Here is a 23,285-nt window from a genome sequence, read left to right on the forward strand (position 1 = left end):
ATGTCAAGTCAGATGATTGCAGGCTTTTATCCTGAAGAAGACAAGATGTGCCAAAAGACTGGTCTATGGAATGTTAAATAAAAAAATATCATCTGAGTTATGAGTGTTTGACTATCACTTGTGATCTGTTAAACATATGGAAATACCTTGAGAGTTAAAAGAAAAGCCACATCATGTATTGTTCTGTGACATGATCACGTCATAGAATAAAAACACAGGAGCAGGTCTATCATGATCCATTTTTTGGAAAATATTTTGCGAATATTTATTATAAAAATATAAATGTTTCCACTACAAATCATTTTACATTAGTAGACAAGGCGATCTACATTTGCACACTTAAACTCTCACACAGACACACGGGTCAGTCTTGAGACAGAGAATGAGGGATCTGGATATAGGATGCATAACAGTATTGCTCTCTCAGATGTCCCAGGTTTATAAAGTAAGTTAAAACCAAAACACAGATAGCACTGACACATAATTTACTGTAAGTTACAAAAAAAACATCAATATTGCGCTTTATGTTAACAAATAAATAATAATGTAATCATAATTGCCTTTTTATTGTAGAAAAAAACAAAGCAGACAAATATAATCCAAAAGATAAAATAAAATACAGATAATTTTTTGTCTCTTTTTTAATTAAAAATGTTGCACAATTTTAATTCATTCTTTTATACATACAAACATTTGTACAAAGAGGGATGGCCATGTACATATAGTGGGATCTGTAGAGCTAGTTGCTATCATTATGATGGTTTACATTATGTACATGCTAATTAGAACACATAGCAGCAACAGCAGCATCCACAGGTAGACCGAGTAACAGAGGACCGACTGACGCACTGAATAGGGTTTCCCAAAAGCACCGAAATCACCCCTTTTCATTTCATAATCTTAGTCTATACCAAGGCATTACCATTTTCATTTCAAAGTGCTAAAATATTGTCTGGTAAGTGCTTGGAAGATGCTTAAAGATAGTACCCTTGGGGTTAAATATTACCCAGCCAACAGCACAAAGTGCCAGTTTAGAAATACTGTGTATGTGTTGCACTGAGGGATTGACTGGGTGACATTAAAGCAGGAGACTAACTTAAAGTCTTTAAGTCTGTACTTTATAGTACAAAGATCTTCTAAGGTGCTTTTAGGAAATCCCATCCTGGACATATATTGTACTATAAAGTATCTCAGAAAGCAATCATTTATTGGAAGTGTTTCATCTCTTTCAGGGCATTTTCACACCTTGGCAGTGATGAGAAAACCCCATGCCCCAATGAGAATACAGGCTTTGTGGAAAATAAATCAAAACTGGAGCTTTTTGCTTGGCGATCCCACCATGATCCAACCCAACTAGAGGAGGCACTCTACTTTTTACACCAGGATGTATGGATTCATTTCATACTTCAAACGTTTTTTTACAGCAAATTTCAGATCCTGCATGGCTTTTGTTAATAAGACTACAACACCCTCAGACCAGCAGTGTTGATCTCAACCTTTTGAACTAAGCGTACGCACTGAAAGAAACTGATACCTGATGTTGTGTGGGGTTGATGATGCTAACCTGTCCTACCTGAAGAAGAAACTCAAGCACAAACTTGCTTTTAGTTTCAAACACTTCCGGAAAACAACAAGAATGTCTGGAGCAGAGGCCTGAATGACACCATTTCAACCTATTTAAATTCTCCTTTTTTCCTCTTATAAATGTCTCTCTTACATTTTCCTTTTAGCTGTCTTTCCTAACCTGCACTCTCAATAACTGGCTGTGCTCCATTCCCGCTGACTGTTTCCCCTTGTTAGAGAAAATAGAACGAATAACGTATACATCCTGAGATTTCACACAAAGGGCATTGGGATGAGGGAACGGCACTATAACTGTACATTATCTGTTCATATAAGCACATAGAACATATATTTCACCATAAAGAAAATTATTTGTGTGAAGTTATGGCCCCTGTACCTTCAAAGCACAGCGTTCAATACATTGTACATGTGACAGACTCATGGCTTCCGTACAATGATACTACTTAACTGATTATCGTAATTATTGCTTTTATGTGACATGTCTACTGAATGCAAATGCTATAGTTTAGAACTACAGACTAAAATGGCTCGGTTAACATCTAGGTGTGTTCATACCAGGTCAGTTCTCTCATGGATCGAGACAGTAAATATAGGTAGTTCCAACAAAATCTCACGCCTCAGACCTCATTAGTCCAGGAAGGGTCCACATCCAGGGGAGCTGCTGCTGTCTGCCATGCTCTTCTACACATGGTATCTCACCAACTTGTTCCATGGGCTGCTTAGTCAGGTGTGGAGGGAGGAGACTGTGAGCATGCCCGTCCCCTTTTTAGCTCTCAAGGGAAGGCTATGCTGTCCAGCTTAGCCAATATTGGAGAGCTCCGGCTTTATGTTAGTCCAGTCCTTGCCCAATCCTTGGCCAGTCCCAGTTTTAATCCCCAGGCAGGTCTTCCTGACCTCCTTGGCTATCCCCTGCTCTCTCTACCCTCCTATTTGTCTGTAAGGCATCTCAACTAGGGCATGGATGGATGGACGGTCAAAGAGTCAGCCAGTTAACTAGCTGGCAGGACTGCACTGAACTCGTTCCCGTTTCCCGGTCGGGACTTGATATAGTCTTCCAACGAAACAACGAAAGCTCTAATTTAGATCATATTTCTCCATCCGTTTCCAGTTTACGTATGAAGCCACTGTGTTAGACTGTGATTAGCAACCACACCGACAGACAAGTCTCTGGTTTTTTTACTTGATGGGTTCATTTCTTAAACAGGTACTGGGCCATTCTTGGTGTGGGAATCTAGGGCTTTGAGGCTGCTCACGATCTTCTTCTGCGGTCCTACAATAGTCACTCCAACCTTTTTTAGATCCCTGGTTTGTGAAGGAGAGGGAGAGAGAGAGGGGGGTGGAAGAGGTAGACACAATCAGGGAGGGAGACATGGAAAGAAAAAAGATGGAAAGTGTGCATTAGTGATGGAGGATGTGACACCCATGTGACATTTAATGACATGCTCCCAGCGCTGCTCCCTTCACTTCCCCATGCATCTGTCATTCACAAAGGACTGCATTTCCCAGAAGGCCACTGGACTGCCACATCTCTGAAGTGGGGTCTAGGGGTGGAGGGGGTGTTGCCTCCACTCTCGATTACCAACAAACAGGAGGTGGGCCTATGGGGCTACGCTGACAGCTGCTATTATGACCCTGTCAGTGGAGGAAATGGCATGGGAGGGCCATGGTTGCATAAAAGCCCTAGTTCCCTGCATTGCATTGACCTGGATTTCTTTGACAAGGAAGGTATAAGTATGTGGAGAGGAGCAGCACTGGTACATGTGTAGGATATTACACTTTGATTCAGATAAATCTGTTAACTTGTTAATACTCTTAGAAGCTTGAAAAATATTAGTTATATGCATCCATGTGTAAAAAGAGCATTTGGAAGCACAGGATTGTTATTTTTACATAAATAAGAGCTACTGTACAATGTCAGTTTCACATGTTATACATCATACATATCAAATACACACAGTAGTTAGACAGCTCTATTAAAACAGTAAGCCCTTTTTGAAACATACAGTTACAATAATCTAAAAATACATAGTACACACAAAGCATTGTTGATATTACAGTACAGAAGAAGTCACAGTGCATGTTAGGACTAATCTATTTGCCCGTCTATAAGTAATAATAATGGTATTGTATTAGTAGAAGCAGAGTAGTTGCAGTCGGAGTGATGGCATTACTACAAGAAACACTTTCGGCCATATACATTTGAGTGTTATTCCAAAATGGTCACAATAAAGTTTGTATTATTGAGATGCAAGCAGAGCATTTAGTTCTCCAGAGCAGCCAAAATAGCAGACATTTAGAAACATCTTGACCAGCCACAAACTGAAAGTGATAACAAAAATCACAAAATTGTTTCACTCTGTGCTACAATGTAAAGGGATAGTTCACTCAAATTAAGTAATGATTTAAATGTAAACTGTGCAATTGATTGGGTATTTCCATGAAGTTTACAATCGACAAAACCAAAGAGGTTTTTGCATTTTGCAGTAACAAACAGCACCAGTATGCCATAGATAGACAATAGCTAGGTTTCCATCCATACACTAATAATGCAGTATCTGATTGGGAGCCTGTTGTTAAATTTTACTTTTGTTTGAGGTTACAGCTGACAGTTGGATAGAAACACAGCTATTGAGTTATCACTGAACTATCCCTTTAAAAGTCAGACAAGTGAAAGCCCATCAGTGATTCTGGAGGTAGGTTACTGCTCCGAGTACATCTTTGTCCTCCACCCACCATCCAGAGCCTGAGGAGGCGGAGAGGAGCTGGGCGTTAGAGAGTGGTGATTCCCATGGACGGCTCCCATTCTGGGCAAGTGGCCGGTGTGACGTGGACCTCCGTCAGAACCACTCTACTGAGACACAGCCAGGCCCAGCAACATTAACACATTAAACTGGATGTCATTCATTTGTGCTTTCTCTAGAATGGTATCTGAAGCACATCGTAGTTGCAATAAATCAGGCTAAATCATGAGGATTTATCCATACAATGTAAATCAAACATTTACGTTAAAGTCAGGAAATAAAGATGCTCTGAACTTAAAGTAACATGGACAGTACCTTTTATGTTTGTGAAAATGGTAGCAAACATTTTATGATGAATATACATAAATCCCATATTCATTAGTTGCTAGTAGACATTTTGGCAAAAAGATCTAATCTCAGCTTAAAAATATCAAATCAACTCCGACAACTAACTCAATAATAATAATACTAATGATAAAATTAAGCTAAAAAGTTAAAGGTCCCATGGCATGAAAACTTCACTTTATAAGGTTTTTTAACATTAATATGAGTTCCCCCAGCCTGTGTATGGTCCCACAGTGGCTAGAAATGGCGATAGGTGTAAACCGAGCCCTGGGTATCCTGCTCTGCCTTTGAGAAAATGAAAACTCAGATGGGCCGATCTGGAATCTCCTCCTTATGAGGTCATAAGGAGCAAGGTTACCTCCCCTTTCTCTGCTTTGCCCGCCCAGAGAATTTAGAATTTAGCCCACAGAGACATCATGGCTTTCAAACAAGCAAAGTGGCAGTTGGTCAAGGCTAATACCCCCCCCCCCTCTCTCCTCCTCAATAGTTACAAACACAGAAATGGCATATACTAAGGAAAGCTTATTGTGGGACTGGCTCTAGCGGCTGTAATTCTGCACCAAGGCTGAATTTCGGGAAAGAGACTTCAGATACAGTATTAGGGGACCACTAAGGCCTAAAAGCATCCAAAGAGCACCATGTCTTGGGACCTTTAAACTAATAACTCTGCAAATACAATTGATAATAACTATGGGTATGTTGGTGGTTGTTGGCTCAGCAATGCAGAGCTCATAATTCAGCCTTATTTTGATTTTACACTATATCGTTATGACCATATGCTTTTGGGATATAACTATTAATCATTCAAATATTTGAAAAGATGTTTATTTAACTGTGGAGATGGACCAGAAGGGTAAAGGGGAACTAGGCTGTCCAAGAGTGCAATGACATTTGAAAAGCAAGAAAAATAAGAAACACCATGACATTAACACAGCAGTTTCAAGTTGCAACACATTATAATTTCATAGGGAGATGAACTTTAAGTTGTGTGCAGTAAAGTTGTTCTTTAACTAAGCATAAACTATTCAATGCACTGTTCTGGCTTTCCCAGTATGTCATGGGATTTCAGGAAATGTTAAAGTTATTGTGGACAGTTGAACCACAAGTCGACAAGTTTGGATGTATTAGGCATTTTGTATACATTTTCAACACTAACAAAATGTGCCTTTATCCTGTCCCATTGAGAGTCAAAGCAGTTACGTTGTCATCTTCTCTTTGCATCACCAAAGCCATATTATGCATTTTTGAGCAAACATGCTCTCTTCATAAAAAAAGTAATGAGTGTAAATGAACTTTATCCTCATCTTGGATATGGATCATCTCAAGATCTGACTGATGAAACAAGTATGATTATAAATCATACTTAAACACAAACCATCACATGAAAAAGATTAACAGTTATAAGTTTCTTTCTAAAGCATGCATGTCACAGTGCCCAGCAATTCCCACCATCACAGAGTATAACGTCTGCAGGGTATGTTTGCTTCAGCGTAGTTAAACGTGAATTCTGGTGTTTTTCATGAATAGAAACCATCCAACTTTAACCACTGCATCACTTTATAAATACACATAGGCACAAGTCATTGTCTAATTTGTTGTGTCACGTTTTGAGTTGCTGGAAGAAAGTGGATGCTAGGTAAGGTTTGGGTACCAGGAAGGGTCCTGACCATATGTACTATACTGTATGTGGTTGAACAAGAACATGTCAGTGTTTTGCCACTGTCCTTTGTAAAGTAGTCTAGGTCACTTCCTGAAATACCTGATGTGAACTTTGCATGCACTCTGTCTAGATGAAGAAAATAGTCCAAATGATGCAGTATTTCCTAGTCAATCCATTCCACCATCTTGAAAAAGGACTTAAATTACTCCAGCAGATGAGTCAGCACACTGCAGCCAAGTATGATTACTGTTCCTCGGAGGTCAGAGCATTGCCAAGCCTTGTGCTGAATATCAAGGACTAGATTAAGACTGTACAAATCAATAGAGCAATCTATACTGAGCAATGCATAGCTTCAGCAAGGGCTGCTAGCCTTGTAGCTGAGCTAGCCTTGAGTGCCTTAGCCTCAGTCTTCAGTGGATTAATACTGCAGTGATCCAATTTAGCATCTAGCTACAGAAAAAGCATCATAGGCCAATATGATTTATTTAGCGGGGGGGTTAGTGCAGTTAATCTGAGGTGTGTTGTGTCAATACCCTCACCATACAACTCAGTCTGCAGTGTAAGCTTTTTTGTTTTGTAATATGTTGACTAAAGAGAACTTTTCATTGATTAACATATCCATTAAATAAATGGCATTAGAAATGTCAAGAGACAACATATATCTTTTGTATGGTACACCTGACAAAAGAGACAGCTTGTTCATTTGGTATCTTTGGTACAAAGAATCATGTCACACAATCTAATAATAGCCTTTTAATATTTTTATTTGTATTATTTATTTGTGAAAATTAAGTTATAATAAAGCTATAGCATAAATTTAGTCACAAAGACTATATTTTTGCATGCTTAGGCCTGCAGTTATATTCCTCTTGCATCTGCATTAAATGCTCTGATGCATGCTCAGGTGGTCACATCAGCTAATCTCATCAATCAAATAGCACTGTGACACACCTAAATTGCAAGCCTATCATCCTGCTGCTGCCTCTGTTTAAAGTGTAAATTGCAGGTTACATTTTTCATGAAGTTAAGCAATGTGTTTATTAAACATAAAGATTAGAGCCGCCCACCATTGTTTTGTATGGCTTTTTATAACAAAATGCTGAATATAATATGAAAAGTTGGTACTTTTTACAGTGGTTTTAAGCACTCCCCCTCCCTTCCACTAGGCGGGGTGTGACGTCATAAGAGGGACTCCAAGAGTCTAACGGCTAGTAGGCTAGCAGTTATATTGGAGACCTAACTATCTAGCAAAAATGGTAAACTATTGTGTTTGTGCGGATTGTATGAGTACATCAGAAACAGTGCAGAGGGTCCACCAGGACAAATGGCTGATTCGTGCCTGGGTGAGGTTTGTGGCTACGAAGTGGGCTGATTTTACTGCTGCCTCTGTGACCCTCTCTCCTCTGCCTGCTGCGCTGTGGCGCTGTGTGTGTGTGGCCGTGTGTGTGTGAAAGACGGCTGGCCAGCGAGGTTGTCAGGTGCTTGTTGAGTTTATCTCCGAAAAGACAGTTAACCACAGGTTCCCGTTAATCTTATGATGGACATGTGTTGTGATATTTAAAACAAACGATCCGTCAACGGCGAAATAAAAGCATCTTATTTACAAGAACGGTCTGAGAGACCTCCGGTTTACAGCGGTGTGTCCGAGCGAGACTGTCCGAGCTACGAGCCAGCGGCCGGGGCAGGCGCTGCTGGTTGTCGCGTTTCTTTATGGAGCTTCTCAACTCCGAAAACTTTGAAGCAAATTGTCAATTTAGCAACGATTTTCGCAAGACTGCCTATATTCGAAAACTAAACAGTTAATTTCTCGCCTAAAACGTTGTCAGAAGTGAATTTAGTGATGAATAAGATGGCGAAAATGGATAAAATTGTCCTGTTGTTGGCCTGTCTATGTACCTGCTATGGGTTGCTACTCCCTTTTATGACGTCATCACCCAGTTACTGTAAAAAACATGCTACCTTTGAAGAAACCCCAATAAATGTTATTTTAACACATTTTGAGACAGAAATGTTTAAATATATACATATTGAGCACTTTATTTACATATTAATTGGTTGTGGTGGTTAACCTGCACTTTATACTTTAAATATAGAATATATTCTCTATCTGCCTTTAGTACATTCATTCTGCTGTTATGCACGCGGCGTGTTCACGGCTGTAACGCTGTTTAAATCTGTTCTCCTCTCTGTTGCTGTCAGCTGTCATTTTAGTTTAAATTGTTGCAAATGTCAAAGCGCCCCTCCACCTTCCAATCACCGCCAGTCCTCACAGATTCTTCAGCTCCATCAGCTCAATCAGCCTCAGCAGACTCATCAGCCACCAACACCACCACCAGTGTCTGGACTCCATGGGGGGATTTAGCTTGCTGCTGCTCAGGGCAGACAGCCCTTGGTTACAAATCTCCCTGTAGAGTTTAAGTGTCAAAGACTTGGTGCCAAGACTTAAATATACTATATCATCTGTTGTTGTAAACTTTCCTCTTTACTACATTCACTTGTTTCTCCTGATTGAGATACGTTTCAGTTACAAGTCATTGCAATTTATAGTTGCCAATGTGGAAGGTTGCCTTTGGCGAAGATTTAAACTCCTATTTACTTTATAATACTTTTAAGGGCCCCTATACTGGCCAACTAGTGACATCAACTCCACAATTCATCACTATATAAAAGGGCACACATTACGCACTGCTTCTTTCTAACATATAAAGCCTAACACTGCTAATGACTATAGCTATTGACAGGAGTTGCAGCACTGACCACCACTCCACAACTGCCCCCGCTGCTGCCATCACCACAGTGAATGGCTGCTTTGATCACAATGATTAGAAATGTCCAATTATTTACCCGGTCACATTCCACATCAATTAAAGCAGCAGCAGGCCAGCAGAGCCAGGGAGAGAGAAAGAGAGAAAGACTGAGACAAAGTGACAGAGAATGTCTACATTCTGACTTTGAGAAATAAGAAAACAACAAAAAGTTATAAAACTAGTCAACTGTCCTTCATTTTCCCAAGTACCTGTACTCTGACCTGTAAGTCTAAAGGCAGCATGTTCATCTGTATAATCTGCCTTTCTGTTATCACTGTGCTTGGAAATCATAATTCCTTTCAGTCTGCCAGCACAGGACTCTTTCCAGAACCTGATCTACTATCGCAGAACCCTTTGTCAGCCTGCGGATCCTATCAGCAGAGTAAGACCTCTAATCTCTGTCTCTGGTCCTAGCTCTCCTTTATCCAGGGACATTGATCTACTAAACCCTCTACTGTGACAAATTCCCAGACACTAATCTAATTTCCCACCAAAAGTCCCTCATACTACAAACATGTAAAACTCTCAACCTCTAACAAAAAAAATAGAATTAATAATTGCTGGATTACATTCATTCATTCACATACGTGCATGTTCACATCCAGGACGTGTGTCATCTTGTGCTTAAAGTCAGTGTTGACTTCAATATTTTAACAAAAAAACTACAATCACGTGGTTATGTTGAAGGAACCACAGTTGCCTCAACATTAAAATATTAATCATGAATAATTTGCCAAAGAAATCTTGGTGAAATAGTATTTACAAATAAGTTTTTCTATGAACATAGATTTTAGAGATTGTGGAAAATTAACAATTTAGATTTTAGAGTTTCGTACTCAAAGTATTGATTTTGGGGAAGCCTATGATTCTGTGTGTGTGTTTGTCAGATGAGAGTCTGTTAGAAGGCACAACTGAGTTTAACATCAAAATACTATTGTCCTAAGGGAAGGTTTAGGGTTCAACATCAAGGGATCATTGTCCTGAGGGAAGATGGAGGTACGTTAACATTAAAATAACCATTTGGTCTCAGGAAGGGCTTAGGTACTGTATGTCATAAATGCCTGACTGAATCAACTTTCTCATGAGCAGGCACTCTGACAGAACTTCAGGGAACCAAGGTTATAATCGTTAACGAAAACGTACGAAATAACGAAAACTAGGTGGGAAAAAACATTGTCGTTAACTGAAATAAAATAAAAACGAGGCATTATACAAAACGAGAACTAACTTAAACTGTAATTTCTGTTTGCAAAACTAAATAACTAAATCAAATCAAATAAAATGATTGAGTAAATGTCCTTAGTTTTTGTCTTTGTCAATGTCTTTCATAGAGCAAATAACGTTATATCTTTCAGAGTTGACATTTCTGACCATAGACCTGTTTTATACAATCTATGCCATAGACATATATAGTTTCTGACTGGGAACCCAGAAATTCCAACATTCCATGTCAAATTGAACACAACATAGTCCGTGCCCCTCGCCTGGGATCATGGCGGTACCAAATGTCGGAAGAAAGCGGCAGATTCCTATTTGATTATTACTGTGTCAGATAAAAGCAAGTGCCTTTCAGTCGAAGGTGGTAAAATATGTGGACAATTTATTCTAGGGAAAAATCCCACGAATTTGAAAGTACATTTGAGAAGCGCGCACAAGGAGGCTAACCTAGCTTACCTTAACAAGTTAAAGGAGAAAGCAAAGCCAACTTTCCCCGAAACAGAAGCTAACCCCGGTACAGGGCATGGATGTTTGGGGCCAGGGCCAGGCAGCATGATGGAGACAACAGCAGGAAAGAGAACACTACAGGCATGCTTTCACTGGTGACCCAATAGCTGCTGGTTAGTAAATACGCAGGAACATTTAAAGGTGCCCTGCCACACGTATTTCATGACTTTGTGGTTCTACCATGGACTCTGTAACATTTTTTGTGGAAAAAATGCCTTGGTTACCTCGTTTCAAGCCATTCTAGCGTGGTATAGAAAGCCTACAGGAAGACTCAGCTCGATTTCTGCCAGTTCTCATTAATATTCAACAAGCTAAGCTGTTTGAATCTGATTGGCTAACAGCTAGCCAATGAGAGCCTGGCTGTCTTTACCCAGTCCAACTGGGCAAGCTAATGAATAGTAATGAGCTCAGGCAATATATCAGACTGACCAGCTTTTGTAATTGGCCTGATTTCTCTGCTTATTTCTTTTCAGTGGCTAGAGCTGACAAAGGAGTTAGCAGTTCATTTTCACATTCACAACATAAGACAAACACATATGGACCTAACATATTTAAAAAAAAAAAACGGTTTTGTATGGCAGGGTACCTTTAAAGCGGGAGGAAGCGTGGGCTAATATGTGTATTAATACTGGGATGTCTACACAACGGCGTGAGTCGACTGACTTCAAAAAGTTCAAAACACCTGTTCATGTGTGTCTTCTTTATTGGCTATTTAGGTTTTTTCCTGGCACACGTTCGTACACATTTTCCACTTACTGCGGCGTCTTGTGTAGACTGTTTACATATTTGTGCTCATCATATGTACATTTTATGTAACTTACGGGTGTTATTGTTGAATACATTGTGAATAGCCTACATATTTCTAAAATTGGATGATGTTTTTGTGGCGTTATTATTACACAATACTTTTTCTGACCTTTTTGAATCTTGCCCCTGATAACTAACCGATATTACAAAAAAAGACTAAAACTAACACTAAAACTAATAAAAACTAAACTAAAACTAAGCTTTTTCAAAAAATAAAAAATAAACTAAACTAGCAAACCCACTTTAAAATTTAATTAAAACTAAACTGAATTTGAAAACAAAAAGTCAAAACAAAATAAAAAATAATGAAAAATGTAAAACTATAATAACCTTGCAGGAAACACCAGTCCAGGTCTTCTCTTAATGTTGCATTAAGTAAATTATTAATATTTGATTTATCACAGCATCGACTGTAATTTTTAAGAGAACTAGAAGAATTTCTCCAACAAGATTTGACCACATCATCATACTCAACTTCAAGAGAACATATTGTAGGTCATGCAGTGTGTGCTCTCTGATTTCTTTAGATTTGGCTTCCAAATAGTTTTCTGAAACTTTTTTTCTTTGCTCTGCATTTGAATGCTTTACAGTATAGAATGCCATGCATACCTATTTGACAGCTATGCCTTTATTCACTCTTTCAAAGGCTTGTCTCTCTTCCCTTTTATCTTGTCAAATCTCCCCTCTCATTCCCTCACTCAATAGGTTCTCTCTTATCCCCTCTCCCTTATGGAACTCACAACTCTTGTCCTCTCTCTTTCTTTCTCTTTTTTTTGTCTCTATACTTATCTCTCTTTCATTTAATGCTTTCACCTTCTCCCTCTGTGGTCATACTTGCAACATTGAGAGCGTGGCTAAAGACCTGTCATTATGAATTACCATGTCTCATCTGGACACCTTTAGTAAGGGCTCTATAGCTTTCTTTACTTACTGAGAGCAAGAGTGTGTATGTGTATGTGTGTGTGTGTGTGTGTGTGTGTGTGTGTGTGTGTGTGTGTGTGTGTTCTTCACCAAGAGCCTCTTCAAATTCCTGGGCCTTGCCAGGGGTACTGGGGACCTGTAAACACTGCTGACATGAATGGGCAGAGGATCTTAGTGTGTGTGTGCATGTGTGTGTGTGTGTGTGTGTTGTGTGTGTGTGTGTGTGTGGTTGTCTTACTCGGTGGAGGTCTTGGCCAGGGTGTCACAGGAGCTGTAGCTGACCCCAGAGAAGGCCTCTTTGCAGGGCAAAGTCCTCATTCCATCCATCCATTCACCCAGCGTCCCCATCGAGGGAACCTCTGAACTGCTCCTGTCCAACAACAGGTTGGCCGGCCTGAGGGGACACAGGAGAAGGAGTAACATAAAAACGTTAATTGACTATGAATAAACAAATGTCCTTGGGTAATGGCCTGTAACATAGTCAGATGAATAAAATGGAGTTTATAGCGTTATTTCAGAAACACAAAGACATTAGCATCACCCTCATCAGCTCTTGTATAATGAATTTATTACGATGTGAATACTAAGTGTTGTGAGCTGTGTATAAGCTCTGTCACTCCCCACAAGCATACAGAGAACTCAAAGCGTATATAAAAAAACAGTCTATATGTGGTAGGGCTCATGAAATGCTATTTTAGCAGCAGCATACATTACAGCACTGTTTGCCTTGAACCATGCTATTCCATTTAAACCATTGATGTTGTTAATTGCTTGTCATTTGTGCACTGGTAACACTATGTAGCAGTGTCATGATGGGCTCCAGGGTTGCATAGATCATTGTCAGATTTAAACGCCACACTCCTGCACATGACATATAACCTTTCCCGACTAGTTTGTCCATGTTACTTTGTTAATTGTTATGTTAAAACATCTGTTACACAGCATTATATAGATGTATCAAATGTTTTAGAAAGAATTTGTATTCTTTTCTTGTTCATATTTTAACATACGTCAATACTATTCTAAACATTCTGTGCTTGCATACCTATACAGAACTAAATGCAAACCAGATTTCTTAATCTGATTGTGCGGCACTCTTTAGGGAGCCACACACACACACACACACACACACACACACACACACACACACACACACACACACACACACACACACACACACACACACACACACACACACACACACACACACATATGGCCATATGTGTCTGCTCCATATACAGTAAACCTGCATAATGCCTTTGGGCTTTGAATACAAGGGGGAAATCGAACCATCACACAAAATATTTCCATAATGTATTTAACATATTCAAGAACAAGATTACTAACAAAAGCGGCATCAGTTTTCTGTCTAATGTCATTACCGTTTCCTGCAGTACATGTACCATGCGGCAAAATTCAACATTAGATCTGATTAGACTTGATGGTTTCAATTGGATCAAATCAAATTAAATGCACCGCGTTGGGCTTTAGAGTGCTCAGTCAACAGTAGATGGTGAAGGAATGGCTGCAGGCGCTGTTCTGACTCGCTCTGATTGATGGTTGCCAAAGACGGGGGAAGAGGAAGGATGAGAGAGTAAGAAAGACATACAGAGAGAGCAAGAGAAGAGAGTGGAGGGGATGCTGAAGATGACAAAGAAAGCTATTTTCTTCGTCCGTGTCCAATCTCTAAAGTCACTACTGATGCCATGCTTAATACAAATGTGGCATACTTTGCTGTTGTAAAACATGATCACATCAAGCCAGGAAATGGGAAACCAGGTCAAACCAAATTAGGTCAAACTGGGACCCAAAACATAATAATCAATAGCCAAAAAAGGCATTCGCTGGAGCATTTTGTGTGTTAATTGCTGAGTGGCATTTAAAACTGGGTTGCAAAGGCACTTTGCACAGGACACAATGCTCCTTTCTTGCATAGTAGACAAAGGCACCTGCGTCAAGATAGCACACAAACACACACACACACACACACACACACACACGCACATAAGGGAATAGAGCAGGACAAGACAGGACAGGACAGAAAAAAGGGTAGTTATCTTTCAGGGAATACAATTCATAGCCTTGTAAATAAACTCATTACAATACCAGGAAGTCAACCTCCACCTGATTGATTTGGATTGGCAGGGAAGTTTGAAACCACTATGTGTGACAAAGCTGGGAAATTGTATCCCAAGGTTAGGCTAACTTAAGGGAATTAGATTAGAAAAAAATGGACTAAAACAATTCATTTTGCTAAGATTGTTTCAAATTTAAATTGAGTTTTAGTAAATTAGCCTTTTATGTGAAAATAGCATTGGAATTGAAAGGAAAGTTTGTAAAATTATGAATCTAAATATATCACAAATACCAACTCGTTCTCACTCCCAACTCGTGAAATTCTTGTGAAAAACACGTATTATTACTAGCTGATGTGTGGTGAGCGTTTTGGCGTCTGGCGTCGTAAGGCGTTGTATGGCTGCCGTGCATCACCCAGGTGGGTGCTACACATTAGTGGTGTTAGAAAGCAGTCCCCACCCCCCCTTCACCCAAAAGCGCTATGAGTGTCTATGATAAAGCGCTATATAAATGTAATAAAATAAATAAATAAAAATAAGAGCGACACTGGTAGCGAGTAGTATGAAAGACTGAAAATCTGCATGCAGAGGTTGGTTTGGGTGGTGGATGGATCAACCAACTCAAGACTTTCACCCAACCCGGGTTCATGTTATGACCTGTCTCTCTTAGTTACCTGTTATAGTTACGCTGTTATAGTTCTAGACTGCCGGGGGACTTCCTTCCTTTGACACACTGAGCTGCTCTCTCCTCTCCCTTTCTATTACTGTTACTATTACTATTACTATTACTATTACTATTTGTGTGCAGCCCGTCCCAGGAATGCTTGTTACTAATCGTAGCTTCTGGGGAGTTTACTCCCCGGAGTCCTTATGCTTTTTTCCCCCAGCGTATTTCCTTGGAGAACGTTGGCACCAAGATCCTGGTTGCAGCTGTCGCCGTGGTCCTGCTGCACTCCCTGCTGAGCTCAGCGATGCCCTGCAATGTCATGCTGTGTCCTGCTGAACCCTGCAGCTTCCCGCTACATCCAGTCACTGTTCCATTATTAATGTGACTACTATCGCCACTGTTCATCACACCCCCAACCGGCTCGTCAGACACCGCCTACCAAGAGCCTGGGTCTGTCCGAGGTTTCTTCCCAAGAGGGAGTTTTTCCTCGCCACTGTCGCACTGCTTGCTCTTGAGGGAATTACTGGAATTGTTGGAATTGTTGGGGCTTTGTAAATTATAGAGTGTGGTCTAGACCTACTCTATCTGTAAAGTGTCTCGAGATAACTTATGTTATGATTTGATACTATAAATAAAATTGAATTGAATTGAATTGAAATGTCCCGTTCTTGTTCCATTTTGCAACCCCACCCACGATCTTTTCCAAACTAACTGTCTTGTTCTTGTGCTGCATGTCAGTCAATTGACATCCTGACTCAGAGCGTCAAATAGTGATGCCAAGAGTCCTGACCAAGCGTGTCTATGACGCCAAAGGGGTAGATGCTAAAGCAGACTTTTTGCGTCAGTAACAAACACCAAATACTACTCTTTTTGACGCGCCGGTAGTAAGAATGTTTTGCAAATACACACTTCCTCAATTCTTTTGGGAATACATGTATCATGTATTAGCTATCTCTTATCTCAAATAAAGAGTTTGCATAGCTACACATACTGGTACAGAGTATATGTTAAACATTACATGTATGTATGTTATTATTGTGAATAATGGTAAATTAAAACTTTTCAGTTTAGTTGTGAGTTGTGTGTGTATACTTACAAAGGTAACATATTTTTTCGTTTTTTCTTGTGTGTTAGAGATGAGAGGTATCTTATTATACTGGTAAAAACTCTTTAAACTTCATGCCAATGCAATATGTTTTGATTTCAAGAAACAAAATACAATCAACAGCATGTTAAAATAGAAAAATAGCAAGCTGCCATCCAGCAACAGACAAAAATACCATATTAAGCTGTATGGAGAAGAAAAGCGAGATGACAACTCAAACCAAGAGAGGAAAAAGGGTTGAAAAAAGATGCATTTGAGGTAGAGTGGGTGTTGTTACAATGATTGAGTCTTTCGCTGCCAGATCAGAGGACTGTCAAAATGCTGAGGGCCTCCCAGGACCCCCTGAAGAGACTGGTTTGTAGGAAAAGGAGGGAATCGGGGGCTAGAACGTGGGGGAGGTTTGCAAGAAGGGAAAAGAAGGAAATGTGTAAAAAAATATTCTCTAGGTACTTTTCTTAAAAATGTAGTGTGAAGTAGCGATTGTGATGGTTATGACTGATTTTTTTTCCGATATATACATTTGCTAAAAAAAAAAGTTAGTTATATCTAAATGTCTTGGATAACAACTTTTGGGGTGAATGTTCATCTTTTTGCAGGATAATTGATCCTCTCCTCTCCTTTCCTGTAACACTTTTCTTCTTTTCCTCCTCTGATCTCATCCTCGCCTTCATTCTTGGCTTTCTTTACCCCTCTCCTGTCTCCTTTGAGAGATAAACTGAAAATGACCTTGTTTCCCCTTCCTTATCATTCTCTTTGTTTCCTTTGTTTTTTTGCTTTTCGGCAACATCTCACGGCAGCTCAAGAGACAAGATGATTGCAGAGGAAACAGAAACAGAGGGATGCTATGAAGAGAAAAATATAAAGGAAAAGAAAGAAAGCATCTGTCTGACGGCAGAGGGCGGTTTAAAACCCCTCCTGGACTTAACACCATATAAAAACGCAGAAAACACCCGCTCGTACAGAAGGAAGTATAAATACACCGGAGAGAAAATAAAGTCTACCCCCCCCTTCTTATTTTCATTTCCCTTCCTGTTTCTGCTCTATCTTTCATTCTTTTGACCTCTAAATAACCAGGGCTGTGTAGTCTCTTGTTTTTAGAGCTCTCAAGGGAGGAGCGAGGTGGATGAGGAGAAGAGCTTGAGCAGATACATGTAGGCAGGACAGAGTGGGAGGACTTCACCTCTCACTGTGTTAAAGGGACAAAGCCCAGGGTGTCTATGGGAGAGGTTACCGATGCGCTGTATAGGCCCAATATTTGGCCTTTGATTTCAAGTTTTGATATGTGGTTATTTGGTATCCTCTGCCTCTGTTGGATGTGATGGATAGGATGTAGATTAAATCAATACAAAGGTGGTCTGAGGGAAACTACTAACCTAAATTGATTCAAGTGTGACATTTTGATTTGATTCCAGTCAAGCATGCACAGCTCCTACTCTGGATTCTTAATATGTATCATCAGCCAGTGTTTCAATGCAGAATTGTACTTTTTAAATTTGCTTATATTTTATCACATTAAATGTAAAATACACCAAATATTAGTATTTGGATCATTTAATTTAAAGTTGTTGGTCTTCAATGCACTGTATCTGCAATGCCTAGTACCAATCCAACAAGTCCTCTAAACCATACAATGATGTAGGCTCTTTTTTTCCTACCCTCTAATTATAATTTCATGAATTAGCGCCCCTAGCGGTGGCAGGAAATAATCTAAACCAGAGAACATAACGGTCGAAACGGTTGCAGCTTTGTTAGATTTAGGCACAAAAACCTCCTGGTTATGTTTAGAAAAGGATAGTGGTTACAGGCCAACATCCACACAAGCATAGATCTCAGCTCAGTTCTATCTGCAGCCATGGCCCCCGGCCCCAGTTCCAGTTACTTTCTCCCAAGCCCCTCACCAGCAAAGGGGTTAGCTCTTGTTCCAACTCCAACCCCATTTCCAGCCCAGCCCTAACTACCAAAAATGAACCAAAGATCCTAATTCTCTACAGACAGATTTTGTTTGAAAATGAAAAACAGAGAGGAGTAATGTAATAGATTGTATGGATTAGGAAAATAGTTTGTGTAAAACCCCAAACCAAGTACATATGTACCAGTGCATTACTGACCACTGCACATTGGTTGTATTATAGCACTTCAGTTGCAGCCAATGTCATGTCCAACCCGGTCTCACGGCAGTTCGTGTAATAGTCACGTTATTTTTAATCTATTGATACGTGTTCACAGGGACGTTTTTTGTTGTTTGTTTCGTGGTGGCCAGCACGAAATGGTCTATACGGAGATTAACGGGGAAAGCACACGCCACACCCCGGGGGAGGACGCCTCACACGCCGGGAGATGGCCACGGGGGACGCGTGACAATAACGGGATGGTGCAGGTTGGGTTTAGGAAAAAAACAACGGGAAAAGGACGCCTCACATGCCGGGAGACGGCCGCGGGGAACACGCGACAATAACGGGACGGTTAACGGGGAAACAAAAAGCCACACACGGGACGCGATCCCCGGCCTCCGGGGTGAAAGTCCGGAATTGTTTGACCCATCCACCACCCCAACCAACCTCCTTACGCGGATTTTTGGCATTTAATACTACTCGCTACCGTAGACGTGCTGTGACCACGACATATGCTTCCCATTTAAATACATTAGTTTACATTTTCGTCCTGGCCACCACGAAACAAACGACAAAAACGTCCCAACGTGTCAATAGATTAAAATAACGTGACCATTTCACGCCTACTGCCATGAGACTGGGTTGTCATGTCAAATAAACACATTTTAAAATAGGCTAACCTGTGATCTCCTAGGTTTTAGACACCCTGTAAAACCAATCAGTTAGACAGTGGCCTCTAACCTTGACTGGGCTCCTGTTGGCCCATAATAAGTCTCTGACATCCAACCTTGGCCCACTAACCCGAGTGCCTTTCCATCCACATGCAGGGGCACTAAACTCTGACCAGGTCCCACCCCTGAAGCCTCCAGATGCTCTGCTCAAGTCCCAGGCTTTGGTCTAGGCTTTGAGGAGGAGGGGGTGCTCCATTAGTCAGCCAGGACAGCCCTGAGACAAACGAGGTGTGTGGAGCTGAGTGCAGCTGCTCCCGCAGTGCAACTGCCGCCACCACACACACACACATGCAGATACACACATACACACACAGTTCTCATAAATCACCACAGCCGCCTCTGTCGGCCAGCCTGTGCTCGCCCAGTGTTAAAAGCCAATCAGGGAAATTACATGCAAACTCCAAGGGACCTATTTTCACTTTCTTAAGAAATCATTAGTCAATGTTATGAGCTTTGACGTCTCCATAATACCACGGCCGTCTGCCGTAGACCCAGTGCCTGTCCCCTTCCCTGCTCAGAATCGACAACTGTACATGGGCTGACCTGGTTTTTCGTGGCCCCCTGGGAGAGAATGGTGGTCCCAAGAAAGGAGCAAAGCATAAGGGAGGATTAAAAGGAGGACAAAATGTAGCATAACAAAAATTGAAAGGCAAAGAGGAATATGAAATTACACTGCATTGGAAAGGGAAATATGAATAATATCTTATACGTGATAATGAGTGATAAGTCAAGCTAATTTTAATGTACTCATGTAGCCCATGTACTGCCTGGTTCCAAAAACAAACAGGCGTGCCCCAGAGGAGACAAAGGTTGATATATAATACAAAAACTCTTTTTTACCAACCACATCTGTGGTCCCAATGCTTTGTGATCCCAGAGCAGGAAGTGCATTGACCTGCAATAACCCATAATGCTGTGCATTAAAAAGGTATAAGTGTTGGATTGCCTGGAGCCAGGTGTTTGTTAGTCAGGTGCAAGGGATCTAAACACAAGAAATGAAAACAAATAAAAGGTGTAATATATTTCTGATACCTGGATGTGGTGTTGGCCGTGATTTTCAGGCTACCGGGGTTGCGGATGAGTTTATCCAGGATGCTGACGATCTGTTCAAACTTGGGCCGGTTGTTCCTCTCTTTCTGCCAGCAGTCCAACATCAGCTGGTAAAGGGTAGCCGGGCAGTCCATGGGTGGGGGGAGGCGGTATCCTTCATCTACAGCCTTTATTACCTGGATGTAGGAAGGAAAGAAAAGACAGGATTTGAGAAATTACAGATAAGATGTGTTCATCATCGGCAGCACGGGTGGCTCAGTGGTTAGGGCTGCTGCCTCACAGCAAGTAAGCACTGCTGAGTACTGGATTTGATGTCCAGGCAGGGCCTTTCTGTGTAGAGTTTGCATGTTATCCCTGTGTTTGCGTGGGTTTCCTCCCACAATAAAGACATGCAAAAAATACTTTTTTGAGGTACTGGCGTTACAAATTGACTATGGCTGACCACTGCTCATATTTAGTTGGGATGGATTAAAGGCAGATACATTTCTTGTATGTGTATAATGTACTTGACAAATACATATATATAAAAAGTGCCCGACTGCATCTGTGGGACTATGTTCCCTTGTTTCCTTCTATGTGTCATAAGACGTTTGGACATAACTAAACATCTAATCTAAATCAGTGGGAGTAGCTGGTTATTTATGCTTAGTTTTCCACTGCATCGTACAGCTCTGCTTGACTTGACTCAACTCACTTTTTTTGATACCAGTTTTTTCTCTTTTTGTTTTCCACTGCGTATAGTACCCTCTCAGTGTAGGCAGGTTTGTCAGCTAATCGCCATAGCTACGCTGAGTGAAACTGTCGTGACAATATCGTCAATGCAACACTGACTGAATCCTTTCATCAGCAACCAAACAGAAGAATGTCTGCACTTCGTCAATTATATGGTGCAGTGTAAGTAGTGTATGGTGCAGTTTTGAAGGCTGCCATTATTTCAAATTTGGGATTAGAGGGGCGGCCTCTAGAGCGCGGTACAGCACGCGCCCCATGTAGGCTCAGTCCTTGCCAGCGGCCCAGGTTCAAATCTGACCTGAGGCTCTTTGCTGCGGTCATACCTCCTCTATCTCCCCCGTTTCCTGTTTCTCTTCAGCTTGTTGTGGTAGCTACTGACGGTAGCTTAGCTATATTTCAAAATTGCGGGTTTGTGCAGGATGTCTCGTGTCGCGCCAGTGACCATTCTCGCTGATCAGTCAGTGGTCTGCAGCGTTTTAACTCCACCTTTTTTAGTATCGGGTCAACTCCTTTGGAACCTTAATGGAGGTGGTACCAAAAAAGGTACCAGGTACTGTCCACAACTTTTGCTAATGGAAAACCAAAAAAGAGAAACTCAAGTATAGAGTCTAATCGAGTCGTACCATGCAGTGGAAAAACATTACTCCTCATCAGTAAAACTTGTCAAATGTGCAAAGCTGGCTTTTGTGGCTGCGCCACACAGACACCCCTGCTAAAGGAACTTGACAACATAGCAATACTTACATCCTGATTGGACATCTCCCAGTATGGCCGTTCCCCATATGACATGACTTCCCAGAGCACAATGCCATAACTCCAAGCATCACTGGCTGATGTAAACTTCCTGTAGGCAATAGCCTCTGGAGCTGTCCACCGGATAGGGATCTTACCTCCCTGAGTGACAGAGAATAAGAGAAAGATAAATCAGTCTTTCAGTCAGTCAGTGGCATTACACTTTTGTTCTTAAATTTCATACAAGATCACATATCAGACGTTACAAAATACTCCTCAAAAATAGAAATGGATTGACAGGACATTGGGTGACAACAATGTGTTAAGTTTTATGGTATAACTTTGATGGTGTAAATATTACAGAAATGACTGCAAGTAATGCATGTAATATTGGATGTATTACAGCCAATACACATGGTTTATGTCACATGCAAAGACCTACATGTCCTGAAACATTCAGACAATTTTATGAGCTGTTCTGAAATCCTTTAACCCCAATGGGCTCAGTGGTTTGGACTGAGCACGGTGATCTCAACCTCAGATCCAGGACTGTAGCAGTTATCTGAAGTATTATTACTAAGTGGTGCAGAGGACCTGCAGTAAAACATTCAAAGGAGGTATTTATGTCACATTGATTCATTTGTTTTTTAACAAAATATAAGCTACAGAAATATTAAAAATAAATAAATACATAAAGCAGATTTAAAAGGAGTCATATAAAGTGGCATTGAACCTTATTGTAAGTACAAAAATGTATGGCCATATTCAGTTTTAATCAAATGCTATCTGCATCAACCTAAAAAACACAACATGTTAATCAAACCAAACTCCAAAGTTTCGTGCACGACCTCTCAGTGTCTGCTGCATTTGTCATTCTAGCTGAGAAGCAGGACAAATGAAGAAAATGGAGCTGAGAAAAGGAGGCCGATGGCAGCCAAAGCTAACAGATATCAGCCAAGATGCTCAGCTCTTGCCCCGGTGCTGTAGTCACACACACACATACACACAACATTCCACTTCCAAAACACACTCTCATACTGCTTGATTCGTCAAGAAACACTAGGAGACACTGACTTACATGCACTGAAACATACACAAAGTAAAACTATAGTTTTTGCCTTAAAAGTCAAGGCTAGAGAAGTATAAAAATAACAGAAAGTTCCAGTGAGGGTTGGATGGAAATCTCCTTCTACTGTATGTGTGGAGCGGTTATGTGAATTTATTATTCTGTTTTATTATTTTAGATTATGTATTTCTGGGATAAAGGCAAACGGCACACTGACTGTTTATTTGACAAGCAATTCTCAGCCAGCAAATTATACTATGTTTAAAGGGGCTGCACGCATGGTCTAGAGCACAGGATCCTATGATGAAAATGACCACACACACGCTGCAAAAGGTACAGATGAATGCCTGAAGTATTGCGTGCCTGCTGATAATGTTTCATTTTGTGACATGTGCTGTGAAAGTGAAACAAGTGAAGTGTCCTCGA

The 23,285-nt window shown here is 40.7% G+C and overlaps 1 protein-coding gene across 7 annotated transcripts in view; it reads right to left on the bottom strand.

Moving 5' to 3' along the window:
• Positions 1 to 227: 227 nt before the first annotated feature.
• Positions 228 to 23,285, bottom strand: part of epha3 (eph receptor A3) — a 107,301-nt gene continuing 84,243 nt past the window's right edge. For 4 of the 7 annotated variants that reach the window (XM_039817400.1, XM_039817399.1, XM_039817402.1 and 1 more), the window contains 4 exons: positions 21,806 to 21,955; positions 20,312 to 20,505; positions 12,829 to 12,984; positions 228 to 2,886 (listed from right to left, as the gene is read on the bottom strand). In XM_039817400.1, coding sequence (XP_039673334.1) covers positions 2,781 to 2,886; positions 12,829 to 12,984; positions 20,312 to 20,505; positions 21,806 to 21,955 — 606 coding nt within the window. In that variant the 3' untranslated portion in view covers positions 228 to 2,780. Of the gene's footprint in view, positions 2,887 to 4,317; positions 4,436 to 12,828; positions 12,985 to 20,311; positions 20,506 to 21,805; positions 21,956 to 23,285 lie in introns of all 7 variants that reach the window. The other 3 variants (XM_039817405.1, XM_039817403.1, XM_039817404.1) reach the window with 2 other exon arrangements.

The sequence above is a fragment of the Perca fluviatilis genome, chromosome 12 (genome assembly GCF_010015445.1).
Source record: "Perca fluviatilis chromosome 12, GENO_Pfluv_1.0, whole genome shotgun sequence".
NCBI classification, from domain to species: Eukaryota; Metazoa; Chordata; class Actinopteri; order Perciformes; family Percidae; genus Perca; species Perca fluviatilis.